The 19,478-nt window shown below is 36.9% G+C and overlaps 2 protein-coding genes and 1 pseudogene across 4 annotated transcripts; 2 read left to right on the top strand and 1 right to left on the bottom strand.

Moving 5' to 3' along the window:
- Window positions 1-208: 208 nt before the first annotated feature.
- Window positions 209-2,943, top strand: LOC127622823 (polyubiquitin-C-like; annotated as a pseudogene).
- Window positions 2,944-3,710: 767 nt separating this feature from the next.
- LOC127622805 (P2X purinoceptor 5-like) lies at window positions 3,711-16,114 on the top strand. 3 transcript variants are annotated; one of them, XM_052096917.1, is made up of 12 exons: window positions 3,711-3,947; window positions 5,530-5,680; window positions 6,430-6,501; window positions 7,382-7,457; window positions 7,638-7,722; window positions 7,840-7,920; window positions 12,874-13,015; window positions 14,449-14,588; window positions 14,721-14,814; window positions 14,925-14,990; window positions 15,255-15,340; window positions 15,493-16,114. In XM_052096917.1, the coding sequence occupies exons 1-12, from the start codon at window positions 3,853-3,855 to the stop codon at window positions 15,785-15,787; spliced, it is 1,383 nt and encodes a 460-aa protein (XP_051952877.1). In that variant the 5' UTR covers window positions 3,711-3,852; the 3' UTR covers window positions 15,788-16,114. The 3 variants fall into 3 exon arrangements, with proteins under 3 accessions (XP_051952877.1, XP_051952859.1, XP_051952868.1); XM_052096899.1 differs by having other exon boundaries at window positions 3,720-4,065; XM_052096908.1 differs by having other exon boundaries at window positions 3,724-4,065; window positions 15,496-16,114.
- Window positions 16,115-16,457: 343 nt separating this feature from the next.
- emc6 (ER membrane protein complex subunit 6) lies at window positions 16,458-18,195 on the bottom strand. Its single transcript, XM_052108543.1, has 2 exons — window positions 18,012-18,195; window positions 16,458-17,892 (listed from the first exon to the last, which is right to left on the bottom strand). The coding sequence occupies exon 2, from the start codon at window positions 17,890-17,892 to the stop codon at window positions 17,560-17,562; it is 333 nt and encodes a 110-aa protein (XP_051964503.1). The 5' UTR covers window positions 18,012-18,195; the 3' UTR covers window positions 16,458-17,559.
- Between the last annotated feature and the right edge of the window lie 1,283 nt (window positions 18,196-19,478).

Genomic DNA, 19,478 nt, shown 5'->3' with positions numbered 1-19,478 from the left:
CAAACCATTCCAGCATATTCTGGAGACTCCTTTTAAGTAATTGCATTATATTTATTTAATATACATTTTGAATTCTGAGTCAAAAAATATTACCCCTATAATTTGCCGATATAAATCACATACATTATTAGTTTCAAAGCATATTTGAGTGTTTTAACCGAGAGGGATTTAAACTGCGAATGGATCTTGTCATGTGACGTACCATAAACGTCATGCGCCCTGGGTTTGTATAAAAACAGTAGCGCTCGCATTCATCCGCATAGTTACACAAGAAGAGGAAGAGATATATATCAAGAAGAATTTACACAGACAACAAGCTTTCTTAAAAGGTAAGAATTCATTTCCGATCTGTTTTTAAGATTCATTAAGCTTTTAAGAGTAATATTTAGTTATTATTCTTAATGACTGCTACATCTGGTAGCATTTTCTGCATCGTCGCGTGTAATTTTACATTCTGGATATTCGTAATGATCGTAGAAATAATCGAATCTTACGTTTCCAAAATGGGCATTTTTTTCTCCTTCTTAATTGTAACGTTCGTGTATTTTCCTCGCGAGCGGGTGTGTTCCATTACCGAAGTCTTTATGCAGAATCGCAGCATTATGTGAACAAAGGACACTGGTGTTTCTGTTCAGGCCGCCATGTTAGAGAAGGCGGCTGTTGGTGTTGCGCATTGAATATTCAGATAAACCGAGATATTTTGTTATTTTCCGTCCCTACTGGTTTGAATTGCTCTCTTTGAATTGCTACTGGTTTGAGTTTTATATTTGTGTGTATGTATGTATCTATCTATCTATCTTTTATATAACCTTTTGAAGTATTGTTCTGGAACATAATTTAGCATGTACAATGTATTTTGAAGTATTGTTCTGGAACATAATTTAGCATGTACAATGTATTTTGTTTTGAAACCTGTGGCCCTGAAATAATCTCTAAAGGAGAACCTGTGGATGACGTGTGAGTTTGCGTTACTCTCGCGGACGCAAATTTAAATACAAATTTATAATCCAGTGGTCAAACTCGCTCCTGCAATGCAATGTGAATTTTCTTCGCGTTGTATATGAGACCACCATAAAACTATTAGTATGAAAAAGTCAGGATACTAATTCCTTTTGCCTGGTTTACTATAAAATGTTATATGTATATCTAAAAGCGTACAAATGAGGATAAATTGAGTGACTAATGATTCATAAAAATTAACCAAAACGGCACTTTTTGTTTGTAATATTAATGGAAGCCATTTCTGTGCCACTAGGGGAGCCAAATGGGGTGGCATTTTATATATATATATATATATATATATATATATATATATATATATATATATATATATATATATATATATATATATATATTTATTATACTTTGCACATTAATATTTGAGTTTTTATACGCATACATTAATTTTGTTTTTGTACTTACAGATGCAGATCTTCGTTAAGACTCTCACTGGCAAGACCATCACCCTTGAAGTGGAGCCAAGTGACACCATTGAGAATGTCAAGGCCAAGATCCAGGACAAAGAAGGCATTCCCCCTGACCAGCAGAGGTTGATCTTTGCTGGCAAACAGCTGGAAGATGGTCGCACTCTGTCCGACTACAACATCCAGAAAGAGTCCACCCTGCATCTTGTGCTGCGTCTCAGGGGAGGCATGCAGATCTTCGTCAAAACCCTCACAGGCAAGACCATCACTCTTGAGGTTGAGCCAAGCGACACCATTGAGAACGTCAAGGCCAAGATCCAGGACAAAGAAGGCATTCCCCCTGACCAGCAGAGGTTGATCTTTGCTGGCAAACAGCTGGAAGATGGTCGCACTCTGTCCGACTACAACATCCAGAAAGAGTCCACCCTGCATCTTGTGCTGCGTCTCAGGGGAGGCATGCAGATCTTCGTCAAAACCCTCACAGGCAAGACCATCACTCTTGAGGTTGAGCCAAGCGACACCATTGAGAACGTCAAGGCCAAGATCCAGGACAAAGAAGGCATTCCCCCTGACCAGCAGAGGTTGATCTTTGCTGGCAAACAGCTGGAAGATGGTCGCACTCTGTCCGACTACAACATCCAGAAAGAGTCCACCCTGCATCTTGTGCTGCGTCTCAGGGAGGCATGCAGATCTTCGTCAAAACCCTCACAGGCAAGACCATCACTCTTGAGGTTGAGCCAAGCGACACCATTGAGAACGTCAAGGCCAAGATCCAGGACAAAGAAGGCATTCCCCCTGACCAGCAGAGGTTGATCTTTGCTGGCAAACAGCTGGAAGATGGTCGCACTCTGTCCGACTACAACATCCAGAAAGAGTCCACCCTGCATCTTGTGCTGCGTCTCAGGGGAGGCATGCAGATCTTCGTCAAAACCCTCACAGGCAAGACCATCACTCTTGAGGTTGAGCCAAGCGACACCATTGAGAACGTCAAGGCCAAGATCCAAGACAAAGAAGGCATTCCCCCTGACCAGCAGAGGTTGATCTTTGCTGGCAAACAGCTGGAAGATGGTCGCACTCTGTCCGACTACAACATCCAGAAAGAGTCCACCCTGCATCTTGTGCTGCGTCTCAGGGAGGCATGCAGATCTTCGTCAAAACCCTCACAGGCAAGACCATCACTCTTGAGGTTGAGCCAAGCGACACCATTGAGAACGTCAAGGCCAAGATCCAGGACAAAGAAGGCATTCCCCCTGACCAGCAGAGGTTGATCTTTGCTGGCAAACAGCTGGAAGATGGTCGCACTCTGTCCGACTACAATATCCAGAAAGAGTCCACCCTGCATCTTGTGCTGCGTCTCAGGGGAGGCCATATTTAAGTTAATTGTCCATCTTAGGGAAGGACTTTTAGTCTTTCAAGTCTGCCCAGCTCACAAGCACCCCCCCCCCCTTCCCTCTCAATATCACTGAACCACATAACTTTTTTTTTTATTCTTGAAAAGTCAAAATAAAAGCATTGAAATGGAAGATATTTGCTTGTCTTCATTGTTTCTGCATGACTAGAATTTACGTTTTTAATTTTACAATAAAATGGGACATCAACATTATCCCCACAAAAGCTAAGCATTATGCTGTAAGATGCAAAAGGGTCACAGAGTTCATCTAGATTTTAAAGTGTTAATTTGAAATGGAATAAATGAAAACAGAGTTTTTATAGTCCTGTTACAATCCAAATTACTGCTGTGCTGGCGAGCTTAAGTGTCTTTTATAGACCCTTTTATTTGTAAGTTTCTTGCACTGACAAACATTATCCTTTAATTAAGCGTAACTACCAGACATTATTTGGAACTGGTTTCGTGCATTATACTCCCCTATGTTCATGTAGTTTTTAGAACCTAGTTATATCATTGTGAATTGCTTCAACTATTGCAGTAACATCTGTCAACCGTGATTTATCTTTGAAAATGGGAGGCTGGAGCCACCATGCGTCTGTTCAAGTAAGTCAACATTGCTATACACAGGTCGTGTAGTATTTGTAATTCAGATACACGTTGTTTAACCAAAGGCGTTGGGCTGTAATGCAAGTACTGTTATTGATGGGCAACACAAAATAATACAAAATGTTATTACGAGCACTTTTAACTCTACAACAATTGGCCAATAAAGAGCTTTCCAGTTAAATTGATTTAGAATAAATCTACAAATATTCTTCATACACATTAAAAAATATTTAAACACTAAAATTATTAACAGTAAATGGATATCTGCCTTTTGGGTTTCAGATCTCTCACTAGTGTCGCGTTGAGCTGCCATTTTTGTTTCCCTGTAAACTATACGTCAGCTATTATTATAGTATTCATATTATTTTACATTAAGGTGTTAATTCAGAGAAGGAAGAAAACTTGAAAAAATAAACAAGGTTTTAACAAAGTATGTACAATAATTTAGGGGGACGAACCCGCTGTACAGCAGACCAGCGACAGCTGCTACGAGACCGTCACTTACAGGAGCATGGCTCAGACATGGGGTAAATTTCTCTTCTCCCTACTCGATTACAAGACAGAGAAATTTATCATCGCAAAAAACAAAAAAGTCGGAGTTCTGTTCAGACTCTTTCAGCTGGGGGTGATTGGATACCTGATCGGGTAGGTGTCTTAAGCTTCTGTAAATGTAGATGTTAGGGTGCACGAGCGGGATCTGAGAGTTTATGAGATCGAATCATGTTATAACAAGTCGACATTTTTTATTTTCTGTTCAAAACAGTTTGTGTATTGGAATGTCAACAAAACGAAAGTAAACCGACAAAGCACCGTGTCTTGATAGGATGTTATTTATGGCAAGGGAAAGATTGAATCCATTGCAGTGGCACAATGGTGTCTGACCTGTTTCTGGTAGTTTGTAAGATTTGCTCTTGCCGTGCGTTGAAAGAGATTTAGACTTTTAGGAAATTAGTAATCACCATTTTGTCTATAGATGTTGTACAATCTTTGACCGCATAAAATGCTGAATGTAAAATGACCTGGATGAAATGGGCCACGTCTGAATGCTACACACAAAAGCACCCTCACCTTTAACTCTGACCTTTGAAGCTTATTGTACCTTACAAGATAAAACTTTGAGAACCTAATATTAATATGGGCAGTATAAAATGCCCTTCATGGTGTGTTGGCCATACAGGTTGGGAGGGTTACTTTTGAGATGTATTCCTACAGATTACATTCTGTAAAATGTAATTTGTTAAATATTCTGTTAGATTACTCAAGGTCAGTAACGTATTCTAAATACTTTGGATTACTTCTTCAGCACTGGTAGATTTTTTCACTTGTTTTGATTATAAAAACTCTTCCAGTACAGTAAGACAAAATATACATGTTAAAAATACATTCTCTGAAAAACCTAACTTATGCAGTGTTGTTTCTAAAGCAAGACAAATCTAACTGATCTTGTTTTAAGGATTTTTAGATATTTTACAGGAAAACAAGGCAAAAATTATGATTAGGAAGATGATTTTTGCCCTAATATCAAAGGTCTTACTAGAAAAAAAGAAATTATGATCCAACATTAATTTTCTTGATAAAAGTGTATGATAAATATGATTGTGTCTGTTAACATGTGCATGTAAAATGGCTATAAATAGCATTTCAGCTTAGCATAAAGCTGACAATTTACATAAGGTTTATTTCTATTTCTTCTGATTCAATCTTCTCTGTCAGCTCGTATGAATTTAACACATCATTAGAAAGTGTTTCACGGCTGTTCAAATGCACTTTGGATCACGTAATCTATATGTATAAATGTTTTTAATCTGAAAGGACTAAATATCAAATGACAATAAAATGCAAAGTAATCTTTTCAGTAATCAAAATACTATTTTAATGTAACTGTATTCTAATTACCAATTATTTAAATTGTAACTGCAGTGGAATACAGTTACTTATATTTTGTATTTTAAATATGTAATCCTGTTACATGTATTCCTTTACTCCCCAACCCTGTATATAGTACATGTAACCTATAGCATTGCTCTATCTATTACTCTCTTCTCTAAATACCCATTAAAATGAATGCATGTGTTATTATTGTTTCCTTTTCTGGTGTGTCCTTTTAAGGTGGGTTTTTATTTGGAAGAAAGGATACCAGGAGACTGAGGAAGCCATCCACAGTTCTGTGTTCACCAAACTTAAAGGTGTAGAGTTCACCAACAGCACTGAATTTGGTCTCCAACTATGGGGTGCAGAGGACTATGTCATCCCTCCGCAAGTAAATGCACCTCTTTGCTGTAGCCTACTTGAATAGCCGCGTGCACTCTTGTGATAAGTTTTTTCAAATAACCATCTTTGTTTTATCTATGAAGTTAATCATACTCAAACTTCCTTGGCTAGCAAACATGCTAGCAAATGCCAAGGTCAAGGGTTTTGGTTCCCAAAGGAAGGCATATACTAATAAAATGTGTAATGTCTCTTTGAATAAAAACATGTGCCAAATGAATACATTTACTTAGTTACTGAATTCATCAAACGTATTCTTGTTAATGAAGACAACTGTAGATTCTGACATTACTGTCCCAAATGAATGAGAACCCTTTACATGAACACCAGTTCATTGGACTTAATTCTGTTTCAAGTCATTCAGAACAGTTGGAAATTGATAGAGGGGTATTTATCTTACATATGTCTTTGTCACTGTTTATTTGTTTGAATTGTTTAAAATTGATACTTTAGATTAGAATCTATTAGAAATTAACAGAAGCCTTCTGTTCCTGTCAGCACCCTACAGTTTTTTGCATAATTGTTTGCAGTGGTGATTGAATTCACCATTCTGTAGTGTTCATTAGTGGCATTGAAACTCTTGACTGCAGAAATTGTATAATGCAAGACGTGCCACCGTCAGTTTGTTCAGTTTATTACTTTTCAGCTCTAGTTTGCTTAATACCAACTTTTAATATATCTTTACCAATAATGTGTTTTTACCTCTTGGTGTTTTTATATCTGTTTTAATTTTTTATACAGGGGGACAGGGTCTTCTTTATTGTGACAAATTACCTAGTCACACCAAACCAAAGACTGGGTTTCTGCCCAGAGGTAAGAGACAGCTTGTTTTCTTTTCTTCCCCACAAAAATGATGCCACCAAAGTCATTCCTTTGCACTCTTTCCATTAACTTAATCATTGTCATACCAGGTAGGATTACTACTCCAGCGTATGTAAATGTCTACCAGACTTTATTTAAAAGGGATAGTTCACCCAAAAACAAATTCTCTCATCATTTACTTAGCCTCATGCCATCCCAGATGTGTATGACTTTCTTTCTTCTCCTGAACACAAACAAAGGTTTTTAGAATGGTGAATGTTGACCAAAACTTTTAAGCTAAAAAAAAGCACATAAAGGTAGCAAAAAAGTAATACATAAGACTCCAGTGGTTTAATCCATGTCTTCAGAAGCGGATGATAGTTGTAGCTGAGAAACAGATCAATATTTAAGTCCTTTTTTTTTTTTTAGTATAAATTGTCTTCCCTGCCTAGTAGGTGGCGATTTGCACAAAGAATGTGAATCAGCAAGAATAAAAAAAGAAGAATAGAGATTGATAGTAAAAAAGGACTTAAATATTGATCTGTTTCTCACCCATACCTATCATATCGCTTCTGAAGATATGGATTTAACCACTCCAGTTTTATGGATTACTTTTTTGCTACCTTTATGTGCTTTTTTAGCTTAAAAGTTTTGGTCACCATTCACTTGCATTGTATGGACCTACAGAGCTGAAATATTCTTCTAAACATTCAGCAGAATAAAGAAAGTCATACACATCTGGGATGGCATGAGGGTGAGTAAATTATGAGAGTATTTTCCTTTTTGGGTTTATCCCTTTAATGAGAGGGAAGAGTAGTATTGTCTCTTAGTGAGACAATTTTGTGATTATTTGGTGTCATCCCTTTTTGTTTGGTCATTCTACTTATTTCAGAGTCCAAAAGTGCCAGATGGTTTTTGCACCAGTGATCATGAATGTGTGGAAGGGGAAACTGTCATAGCAGGCCATGGTAAGCACAAAACTTAAACTTGTGATCCCTTATAACTTCATACCTAAAGTTATATAAAAGTGAAACTTCTATTAAAATACAAGATGATCTTTAGAAAGCAAGTCTAAAATGGGATATTTTAGACTAAGACCCTTTGGCAAGAGCCTTAAAGGGCACTACATTTTATTGTTGTTTATTCAGGAGTGAAGACAGGCCTCTGTCTAAACGACACTTGGACATGTGAGATTCATGCCTGGTGCCCTGTTGAGCAAGGCCATACACCATTGTAAGAAAAATGTGTTTTATACCACTTCCTTTCCTTTCATTTACTTAATTCATATTTTGTTGTATTAAAGCTATATTTTACAATATTTATCCCGGTTCATCCCAAATGCTGCAACAGGGAGCCCTTGCTGGGAAAGGCAGAAAACTTCACAGTATATATAAAGAACTTCATCAAGTTTCCAAAGTTTGCCTTCTCCAAGTAAGTCAAACCTAGAGGCATGGTGTCAGCAAGGTTATATCTGTTTTGGAAGCTATAGAATAAAAGTTTTCACTGTTCAAGAAGTAAATAGGTATGCATGGTATGCACCTACTGTATGCATGATCAGACATCAATACATATTGGACAACCCCAATTCCAAAACTTTGGGACAGTATGCAAAATAATAATGAAAACAAAAAGGGGTGATTTGTAAATTATATTCACCCTTTTCTATATTGAAAGCACTACAACTAATCAAAATAATATGTTTTACCTGGTTAAATTCATTGTTTTGTTTTTTTAAGCATTTGGGCACTGAAGAGACAAGTTTGTTAAGTTTAAAAAGTGGACTTTTCCACACTGACACACCCCAGGCCCAAACAGACACTGACTTTTGGACCTGACACTGAAAACAGATTGATGGTACTTTTCCTCTTTGGCCCGGAGAACAGGACGGCTGTGTTTTTCTAAAACGATTTGAAATTTGGACTCTTCGTACCAAAAAACATGGTTCCACTGTTCTGCTTTCCATCTCAGATGAGACCTAGTCGATAGCACTTCTCGACAGTGTTGATGTATGGCTTCTGCTTTGCATAGTAAAGTCTTAACTTGCATTTGTGGATGCAGCGGCGCATGGTATTGACTTACAAAGGTTTACTAAAGTAGTCCCAAACCCATGTTAATGATATCCATTACAGAGGAATGATGTTTTTTAAGATGGTTACATTTGAGGGATCAGAGATCACGCACATTCAGAAGTGTTTTTTTGTCTTAACCTTTATGCACCAAGATTGGACCAGATTCCTTGAATATTTTAACTATATTGTCTACTGTAGAGGATGAAATGCTCCAAATACATCCAATTTGTCTTTAGGGAACATTGTTCTCACAGTGCTGGATTATTTACTGAAGCATCTGCTGGCAAAGAGACATGTCTTGAACGATCCTTGCTGTTGAACGTCTAGGCTGTTTTAGGAGGCTCCTTATACAGTATAAAGTACTATGACAGGATTGTCTCACCTGTTTAACGTCTCCTGTTTCACATCGCCTTGTCATTTGAACTCGGCAAATTGTTATTAGTCTTAAATTGCCCATCTCAACTTTTTTGGAGCGTGTTGCAATCATTTGATATGACTGTACATTAAAAAAAATATATATATAAAACAAATTCACAGGGTAAAACATTATATAATGTGTAGTTGTAGTGTTTTCAATTTAGCAAAGGGTGAATATTATTTACAAATCACTCATTTTTGTTTTTATTAGCATTTTTCATACTGTCCCAACTTTTTGGGAATTTAGGTTGTGTGTAAATGTATTTAGTGAACTAATCAATGAATGTAACATGGAACTATCTTAATTGTTTAAGGTCACTGTGTATGCCACAGACACTGTCTAAGGGGCTTGATTTGTATTTAACCTGAAATATTCCTTTAAAAGCTTTTCAACTAGGTTTCCTCTCAGCTAAAGTTTTTGCATGTTATTTCCATTGCAAAGCACCATCAGAGTTTGAGGTGCAGGTACAATCAAATGTATAAAATCTCTTCCCTCATAGCAACCTGCTAAACCTTCCCAACTAAAAACAGATTTTCTCAGAAAATTTGAGAACCAATTTAAACAACCCTGCTGCTTGTTGCTGGGTTCCCACGGTCATGGTAAAAGTGAATATATCAAGACATTTTAAAATTTATATTTTCAGGGCTGGAAAAGTCATGGAAATGAATAAAAATCTGAAAAGGCATGCACATTTCTATAGTGAATGTAAGATTTTCTAGTTATTCTCAGCCCTCAAATATTTCATTCTCTAGAAATTGCTGGTTGTGAGTGCAATCTCTTTAAAAAAAAATTTTTTTTTAAATGAAATTCTGGAAGAGTCATGAAATGGACAAATTATGTTCTGTTCTGCAGAATAAGAAAATGCTTACACTGCTTAGATGTTGCTTAGATTTAGGAAGGTTTCAGCCCACCAAAATGTATCTCAGCCACTCTAAAAATGTATGGCTTTGCAATAAGCACACAAATGTGTGATTGCCCATTGTAAGCTCTTTAAATAGCGACAGCACTGCACTAGTTTGAAGTGTGAGACAAATAAGCCGCTTATGAAACAGTCGTCCATTTAAGTTTCAATGAGACGATTCGTGAACGAGCGAATATCAGCATCTGTTGAACGAATGGAGGAGAGAATGAATGTCACTCGCTTAGTTCAGTAATAATCTCGTTTAACAAGGAGAGAAAGGGACAGGATGAATTTATGAGTTAAAATGACAAATAATGACATTAAATAATTGAAACATAATTATTTTCAATATTTCAATTTATTTTAATATTGTTGATTTCATAGCTTGAATGTCAAGCTCAGTTGTAGTCTCAAGGTGGAAGCTAGCTTTGTTGTCATTTGTGGGGAAAACATTTATGATGCTTAAACACTGCTGAAATCTCTTATTAGAATTGTTTCGGTCATGAACAACTCAATGCTTCATCAATGGTTTAATGACTCACTCAAAACATATAAAAGACATTAATTTGATTCAAACTGGTGTAAAAAGTGTGATTTACAAAAATATTATGCCAAAAAGAACAAATTGGGACTGATTTTTGATGGATTCAAAAGACTCGAGGCACGAGCTAATGACATACACAGACACGTCATCTGGAGTTAATTTACTTCACTAAATAATGACGAAGCTATATGTGAAATGTATTACTACAATAGGTTTTTGTGATGTTTGACTTTAACTTTAATCTATCAAAGTTGCAAAATTGGTGAATATTATATATTTTTTGTTAATAAATGGAGAACAAACAATGATTAAGACAGATGAAACATGTTTCAAATAAATAGACAATTACTATAGATAATTAATATGGTTTGTCATGTCTATGGTTCTTCAAGCGGTTTTGAAAAAAAAAATTATATTCTTAATGACTTTAAGCAAGATATTAAATGATGTAAACACAGTAAATAAACACTTTCTATGCAACAGATTGGAACACATAAAATGTGCAAAAATTCCACAGATGAGCCAAAACACTATGACCACCTGCCTAATTTGCTGTTGCATGCCGCACCGGGAGTGGTGGTGGCGTAGTGGGCTAAAGCACAGAAATGGTAAGCAGAAGGTTGTCGGTTCGAACCCCACAGCCACCACCATTGTATCCTTGAGCAAGGCACTTAACTCCAGGTTGCTCCGGGGGAAATGTTCCAGTAATAAGTGCACTGTAAGTCGCTTTGGATAAAAACATCTGCCAAATGCATAAATGTAAATGTAAATTCATGCTGCCAAAACAGTGCCTACCCATGGACTTTCCAAGACCCCTGAAGGTGTCCTGTGGTATCTGGAACAAAGACATTAGCAGTAGATCCTTCAAGTCCTGTAAGTTGTGACGTGGAGCCTCCGTGGATTGGATTTATTGGTCCAGCACATCCTGCAGATGCTCAATTGGATTGATATCTGGGGAACTTGGAGTCCAGGGCAACACCTTGATCTCTTCATCATGTTCCTCAAACCATTCCTGAACAATGTATGCAGAGTGGCAGGGTGCATTATCACTGCCATCAGGGAATACCATTGCTGTGAAGGAGTGTACCTGGTCTGCAACGGTGTTTAGGCTGTCCACGTGATGTAAAAGAAAACGTGACTCATTGGACCAGACGACATTATTCCACTGCTCCAAGATCCAGTTCCAAAGCTCGTGTGCCCATTGTAGGCACTTTTAACCGTCATTAAAAAAAATTGTAACAGTAGACATTCTGTCAGTTCGGACCAGACAGGACAGCCTTCATTGCCCTCGTGCCTTGGTCACCCAACACTCGCCGGTTTATGGTTTGTCCCTCCTCGGATGACTGTAGGTAGGTACTCACCACTGGTGATTGGGAGCACTACACAAGCCTTGCCATTTCAGAGATGCTCTAACCCAATAATCCGGCCATAACAATTTGACCATTGTCAAAGTCACTCAGGTCTTTACTCCTGCCATTTCTCCTGCATTCAACACGTTGACTACGAGAACTGATTGTTCGCTTACCTTCTAATCTACCCAGACCTTGACATGTGGCCTTGTTAGAAGATGATCAACATTATCCACTTCACCTGTTAGTGGTCATAATGTTTTGGCTCATTAGTGTATAGTGTCATTGAGGGCTGACACCCTTAAGATTTAAATCCTAGATTCGCCCCTGTTACACAGTTAAGAGTTCATAGGTCACTTATGAGTACATAGACTGAATCATTTCAGTGGTTCAAAAGCAGGACATCATCCAGCAAAAAGTCAGGATGTGGTAAAGTCAATGGACTGGAGAGAATAAAAGCAAAGGCTAATAGGCTATGCAAGCTAGACCACAACATTAAGCTGTTACTAGATTTAAAACAGCCTGCACAACCCTTTTAAAATTAGTATTTTAACTCTTAAGTGGATGGCGTTATGAACTTAACATGCTAAAATTCCTTCTGAAAGTGTTTACTAACTGTTCACATGGCTTTACATCATGCAGCCATGTGAAAGAGCAGACATGATTAAGCACTGTGATGTGTTATGTTTGGATACTGATGATACAGCACTGCACAAGCTGCTCTGAATATCTTGTGCTTGCACATTTCTATTTATACCAACACAGTGTGGTGCATACACTGAGACTGGCTGTCATTATATTGCTTGCTATAACAACAAGCCCTGCCTAGCTCAATTAACTGAAAGGGCGACACATCCATAATTCATACACTCAAGACAAGTCCTCCACAATATCACTTAGATTATTTACAAAATACTATCAGCTGTTTCAGATAATACTGTAACATATCGGACAAGTCTAAGCCTAGAAGTCAGAAGTAATCATTGCTATTATAATTATTTTATTGTTTAATTAGGTCACCTGCCACTTCAAGTACTCTTTTCATACAAATGTATGTTTACAAAGGAATTTCTGTCATGTTCTTTCCCTTCTCCCACTTGAAGATCAAACGTCCTGCCAACCACCAACAGCACATATCTGAAGACGTGCAGATATGACAAGGAGAATCACCCCTACTGTCCCATCTTTCGTGTGAGAGATGTGGTGCTCGGGACTGGCTACAGTTTCCAGGACTTGGCAATAAAGGCAAGTGCTTTAAACGCTGTGACTAATGAAGCAAACAAGTCTCCACCATTGACCATTTCCCCCCTAGTATAAACACCTATGTCGGGGTGATCCAAACACAAGTGGCCAGGCGTGACAGATGGCTGTTTACACCTGGTAGTAACATGGATCTCAAATATTTATCCTGTGACCACTTGTGATTTAAATATCTCTGATTTCATGACTACATACATCACTTACTATGTTAGTGTGTTACTGCATGTTGATAAAGTGCAAAAAAGAGAAATGAAAGTGGACAAATCTGTTCACCATTTCTCCCAAATGAACTTTAATTTAATTTCACCACAAGTGAGATATTTTGAGATGTGTTCTCACTTATTGTAATTGAGTAACTATATTAAAAGAAATGGGGTTGTGCATGCTTTCCATTATCTGTCACTGTATATTGAATATGTTCTGTGAAGTATTGTGCATAATTATGTATGTTTTTTTTTTATGTTATATACTGTATATGTATACAGTACTGTGCTAAAAGTTTTAGGCACTTGTGAAAAATGTTGCATTTTGAGTCTTAAAAAATATACCAATTAATCATTTTCATTGATCACTTAAAGTCATTCAAATTCCAGTAAACATAAAAAAAAGCTAAATCAATATTTGTTGTGACCACTTTTGCCCTTAAAACACCACCAATTCTCTTAGGTACACCTGGACACGGTTTTTCCAAGTTGTTTTCTTTGAAAGTCACATGTAATGGCCAAAGTTTAAAACACATGCATTTCTAATTACCTCTAAATTTGTTTTGGTAATGTTTTGGATCCCCTTTACACTGTATGTAGCACTGACCACATGCAATCGGAAACCCAAGACAGCTGTTAATAGCAGGTGGAAACAGGATTAAAATGTAAACACAGATAGCTCAGTGTTTAAGCAAAGGGAAAGAAAGACTGACAAAAATTAGGACTTAAGCATATCCTAACTAACTTATCCAGACCACATCTTGTTTAGTGTATTGTTTTCAGATTGTTGATGTTAATAATTCCAACTAGGATATAGACTGGAGTGATTATATCATGCAAGTTCATTGCATTTCTGATTTTTATATATATAAATGTTGTGTACACAAATGCTGTCATTAGAGCTTCACTTGTTTAACCCTGAATATTCCTTTAACATCTACTGCACATTTGAGCCACATGGCAATTGAAATAAGTCTATGATCATGGTTAGAATCTGAAATGTCAGATTACAAGGAAAGATAGGTGAGTGATAGTATGATTAGTGTGGCATACATTTCAGGATTTACCCCCTTTTATCTGGCTTTATCCCTAAAATATGATTTATTTGGAGCCGTGGATATTTTTATGAAGCTTATACAGAGACAGAAATATGCTAGAGACAGAATTAGACAGTCATTTTTCATGTAGTTCTCTCTCTCAAATACACACACACAGGGTGGTTCTATTGGAGTTGGAATCGAGTGGAATTGTGATCTGGATAAAGACTATTCTAAGTGTAACCCTGAATACAGCTTCACAAGATTGGATACCTCTGAAAATTCAAACCACTCTGTCACCTCAGGTTACAACTTCAGGTATCGCTCTGCCATTGTTTGATTGATTGAGTTTAGCTTAAACAAAAATAAATCTATTTTTAGTTTTCAAAACAGTATGATTTTGAAAACTATGACACTTGTTGTTTCACTTCTGTTTCTCTCACTATCAAGATTTGCTCGATATTACAAAGATGCAGCAGGGCAAGCCTATCGGAATCTATTTAAAGTGTATGGGATTCGCTTTGATATACAAGTGAATGGAATGGTAAGAGAAAATAATTATTTTGTTCCAAATGTGGTCTTTATATTAACAACTTTGTCATAATTAAAAAAGTATTGTATTTACTCTAAACTTATATCTCTTATGTTCTTTAGGCTGGTAAATTCAGCATCATCCCAACAGTGATCAATATTGGCTCTGGACTTGCCTTAATGGGAGCTGTGAGTATATGGACTAGTAACAGACTGATTGTTAACTTTCAATGCATTTCACCTTTGTTTTGCTCAGACGGGTACACACTGGTCGTACCTGCCTTTGGTGTTTTATTTATTTATTTTGTGGCATTTTCAGCTGCCTCATCATTCTTTGGCTCCCAATTGCATTGTCTCTTATATGCTTGGTTAAAACTGGGATTGATTTATTGAAGGCACAAAACAATTCTGTCTTCAGAATCCTGAGTGATTGGTGCTAATGTTATTCCACAGGGCGTTTTCGCCTGCGACATGATTCTCCTCTACATGATGAGCAAGAGCTCCTTTTACAGAGAGACGAAATTTGAGGCAATTACAAAGTACGTTTTTACTCTGGAGTTTGTGTGATGGAGTTACCATTTCATATTAAGTGATGTTGTTCTTGTCTGCTTTTAAAACAGTTTAACTTAAAAGATTTTTTAAATATGTTTACATTTCTATTTACACATTTGTTCCATAACATTTGCACCAGTAGAAAACGATCTGGAAAGCACAGAGAGAAAAAGCATACAAGACACCATGGTCACCATCTGCAACATGGACAACACAGGAGGGAGAAAAAGGCAACAGAGATCGAGCCATTGACGTCAGTGTCATCTCAGCCCAATAATAACCCAGAGGGACAGATCCGACCCAAAGGATCAGCACTCAAAACCCACAGTCCTGAGAGAAAGCCACTGGCTACAGTATCATTCAGGAATCAGCACTGTACAGAAAAACAGACCATTTCTCCTGTTTCATCCTTGAGAACACCACGTAACCGGTAGTAACCAGAGGATTTCTTTGACTGATATTGAATACCACTGGATTTACTGTGGAGGTGCAAAGGGAATTACTACAACGGGTCTATGCATAGTCACACAAAATGGAATTGTGCCAGTCCCGTGGTTAGAATTCTCCTTGTTTCTAGTTGGCAATGGGAGTTTTTGTTACAAAAATCAGCAAATTATTTATTATAGCGTATATCTAACCAGTGTTGACACCAAAAATTGGGTCTGACAAAACAGACCAAACTGGCAAACCATGGTTGAATAATTGTTGAAACATTTAAAGATTTGAATGGCAATGCTTGAATCCTAAATAAATGTGAAATGGGTGAGTTGATTTATCTTGTGGTAAATTTCAAATTTCTAACTGTATTGATGAACTCTCTTTGCCTATCATTTCTGTCAAATATAAACTACACTCTCCTAAGAACAAGAAACCTTTTCAAACAGATGTGTCTGGGAAAAAATATATATCAAAATTTTAATTTAAAATGTAAAAATTACTTTAATTAGCTTGTCTGAATTTTCATGCCCACAACGGACAAACACTGATTAAAGTCTAAACTTTTCTTGGGCTTATGCATTGGTTTTAAGCACTGAGGACAGCCAGAAATATGATTAAAAGTCTTAAACAGAATATTTTATTCAAATTAGACAATAATTGCAGCACTGTATTTAGTAAATTTCCTCAAGATAAAGAGATAATTTACCCCAAAAGTTAGAATTCCCTCATCATTTACTCACCCTCATGCCATCACAGATGTGTATGACTTTTTGACCTTCTGCCAAACAAAAAGATTATTAGAAGAATATTTCAGCTCTGTAGGTCCTCACAATGCAAGTGAATTTTCAAGCTCCATAAATCACATAAAGGCAGCATAAAAGTAATCCATACAACTCTAGTTGTTCAATCCTTTTTTTTGCTATGAATCTCCACTTTTACTTTCACATTCTGAAAGTGGAGATTTATAGTAAATTATGATTTAAATATTAATCTGTTTCACCACCAAAACGATTGTAATTTATAGAAGATATTCATTAAAACACTGGAGCCATATGGATTACTTTTACTACAAACTGTCTAAAATCTTTGGAGCTTAACAATTCTGGTCATCATTCACTTGCATTGTATGGACTTACAAAGTTGAGATATTGATCTAAAATATTAATTTGTGTTCAGCAGAAGAGAGAAAGTCATACACATTTGGGATGAAAAAATATTTTTTTGGGTGAACTATCCCTTTAAGAATTTAGTAGTCAAGTTCCTTTAAATCTCTCTAAATAAGTAACAATACACAGGATGCATGGCAGCCTACACAAAATGTTTCATACATTTTAACAGTATTTAGCCTACTTTAAGAAACCACACAATTAAATCCATAAGGTTAATGATTTATTGTCTTAGTATCCAAAATAATGTAATGTGATTTGTACAGTTTAAAGTTGGCATTGTGTCTTTACATTGTTGTTGAGTGTTTTACATACACACAAAGAAAACTGAAAAAGATGTGTTTCCCTAACGGACTAAACTAATACTTCTCTCAGAGCTGGGCTGTTTTAGGAATCTAGTAGAGTATCAATTACAAGAGACTAAATTTTCGAGGTTCAGTGCAATCAATTAGTACTGAGATTTATTTTATTTATTTTTTTAAGATTGCATCTAAATATTAAGTAACGGAAACGATCAATTGTACACCAATCTATTTCTCTGCATCTCTATTATATTACTGCTCTTCATCTGCACGGCTGTACTGTGTGGTGCGGAAGTCCGTTCAGTACACATGCACCATTCCATACAGGAAAGTCCAGAAGAGCACGTAAGTAAAGAGGCCGCCCACGAGGCCTCCGGTGAAGAGCAGACGTCGAGACTTGAAGCACTTGTTCCACCGGCGACCGGCTTTGAGTATTAGGAGCACCGACAAAAGGAAAGAAGCAAGGAAATAAAAGACAAAGCCGTACAGTCCTGTCAGACCGAGGATGCCCGCTGTAGCCCCGGACAGAGCAGACACGGACGTCCGACAGTAGTCGAGCACAGCGGCATTTCCTCTGACGGCCAACTCGCTGATGAACTGCGGTCCCTCGCGTTTGGCTGCGACTGTGGCCATCTTATGATGTAAAAACACAATGAAAGACAACACATAAGAGATACATGGAAAATCACGTGATGAATACAATGCTTATACAAAGCAGGCTGATAGAGCATATTAAATCCCCACCACCTTACCGTCAAGATGAAAATAAATTACAGATGAAGAGTTTTTATCCGTGATTTAAGAGGGCATAATTTACATGAAATGCTCGAACATTGTAAGAGATTAATTTAAGACTATATTACACTTTGGAACGTAGTACTTAGGCAAATATGACACATTCTGGATGAAACACAGCGTGTCTTTATCGGTCAGCCATTTTCTCGCAAAGAACTATGGGGGATGTTGCCAGATTTCGCAAGAGAAACACGCAACCTTGTTTTGTCAACTGGACAGTTATTTTTTAGTAAATACAATTTTGGATGGACTACAAAGACCAGGTCTAATCATTATCCGTACAATTTAAGAATTATAATTACAACTTAAAAAATGTCCTAACCATCAAATTATCAATCTGATCGCTTAGTGTATTACATTGTATTGCATGTATAGATAATTATCATTAAGCCGGAGTAAGATGGGCTTCCCAACCAAAAATAAAAATGTTCATATGAGGAGATATTTCATTTTCCATAGGAATAATTGTTTAAACTTAAGAAGAAGCTCTATTTTTCTTCTTCAGCAAAATAAATAGAGCTGTTCAGCCATTACGTCAATTTGTAGGCCAACCTGCCAATGCTAATTCACCATGAGTTCTCTTGGGAATTTCCAATGGGGTTTTATTACAAGGGTTATTTAATTTACAAGTAAAATAAGGTCTGTGGTTAACATTACTTGAAGATACTTTTTTTTTTTTACGTTTTGTGGTATAATAGATTACACACACAGTCATACAGACCTTATTTTACTCATAAATCCTAAACCGCCATTATAAAAACCCAGGAACATCCAACAGGAATCCATGGCTCGAAAATGCAAATTCTCTTTCGGTATTTAGGACTACAACCTGAACAGCTCTATAAAATTTTATTTGGCTCAAATTCTACAAATACAATATCAGATGGGCTCCCCCTGCAGAGTAATTAACATCTCAGAGAGTTTTTTCTTTAGTCGCCTTGGCTTTTCCACAGGGGCTTAAAGGGATAGTTCACCCAAAAATGAAAGTTCTCTCATTATTTACTCACCCACATTCCATTCCAGATGTCTATGACTGTCTTCCTTCTGCTGAACAAAAATGAAAATTTTTAGAAGTATATTTAAGTGCTATGGGTCTTTCCAATGCAAGTGAAAGGTGGCCAGCACTTTGAAGGCCCAAGAATCACATAAAGGCAGCATAAAAGTAATCCATTTGAATCTCTTATGTGAGTGCAATCACTTTGGGTGAGATACAGATCAATATTGAAATGCTTTTTCACTATAAATCTCCCTTTCCCTTTCAGAAAGTGGAGATTTATACTAAAAATTGACTTAAATATTGATCTGTTTCTCACCCTCACATATCATATAACTTCTGAAGATAATTTAATCACTCATATGGTTTACTTTTATGCAGCTTTTATGTGATTTTTGGAGCTTCAAAGGTCTGGCCACCCTTCACTTGC

This window comes from Xyrauchen texanus, chromosome 3 (assembly GCF_025860055.1).
Source record: "Xyrauchen texanus isolate HMW12.3.18 chromosome 3, RBS_HiC_50CHRs, whole genome shotgun sequence".
Taxonomy (NCBI): domain Eukaryota; kingdom Metazoa; phylum Chordata; class Actinopteri; order Cypriniformes; family Catostomidae; genus Xyrauchen; species Xyrauchen texanus.
This window is presented reverse-complemented; position numbering and strand designations above follow the sequence as displayed.

Coding starts and splice junctions, on each gene's coding strand:
- emc6 (XM_052108543.1), bottom strand. CDS start 17,892: ATGGCCACAGTCGCAGCCAAACGCGAGGGACCGCAGTTCATCAGCGAG.
- LOC127622805 (XM_052096899.1), top strand. CDS start 3,932: ATGGCTCAGACATGGGGTAAATTTCTCTTCTCCCTACTCGATTACAAG. Junction 7,723..7,839: donor GAGCAAGGCCATACACCATT/GTAAGAAAAATG, acceptor ATGCTGCAACAG/GGAGCCCTTGCTGGGAAAGG. Junction 14,815..14,924: donor ATATACAAGTGAATGGAATG/GTAAGAGAAAAT, acceptor TATGTTCTTTAG/GCTGGTAAATTCAGCATCAT.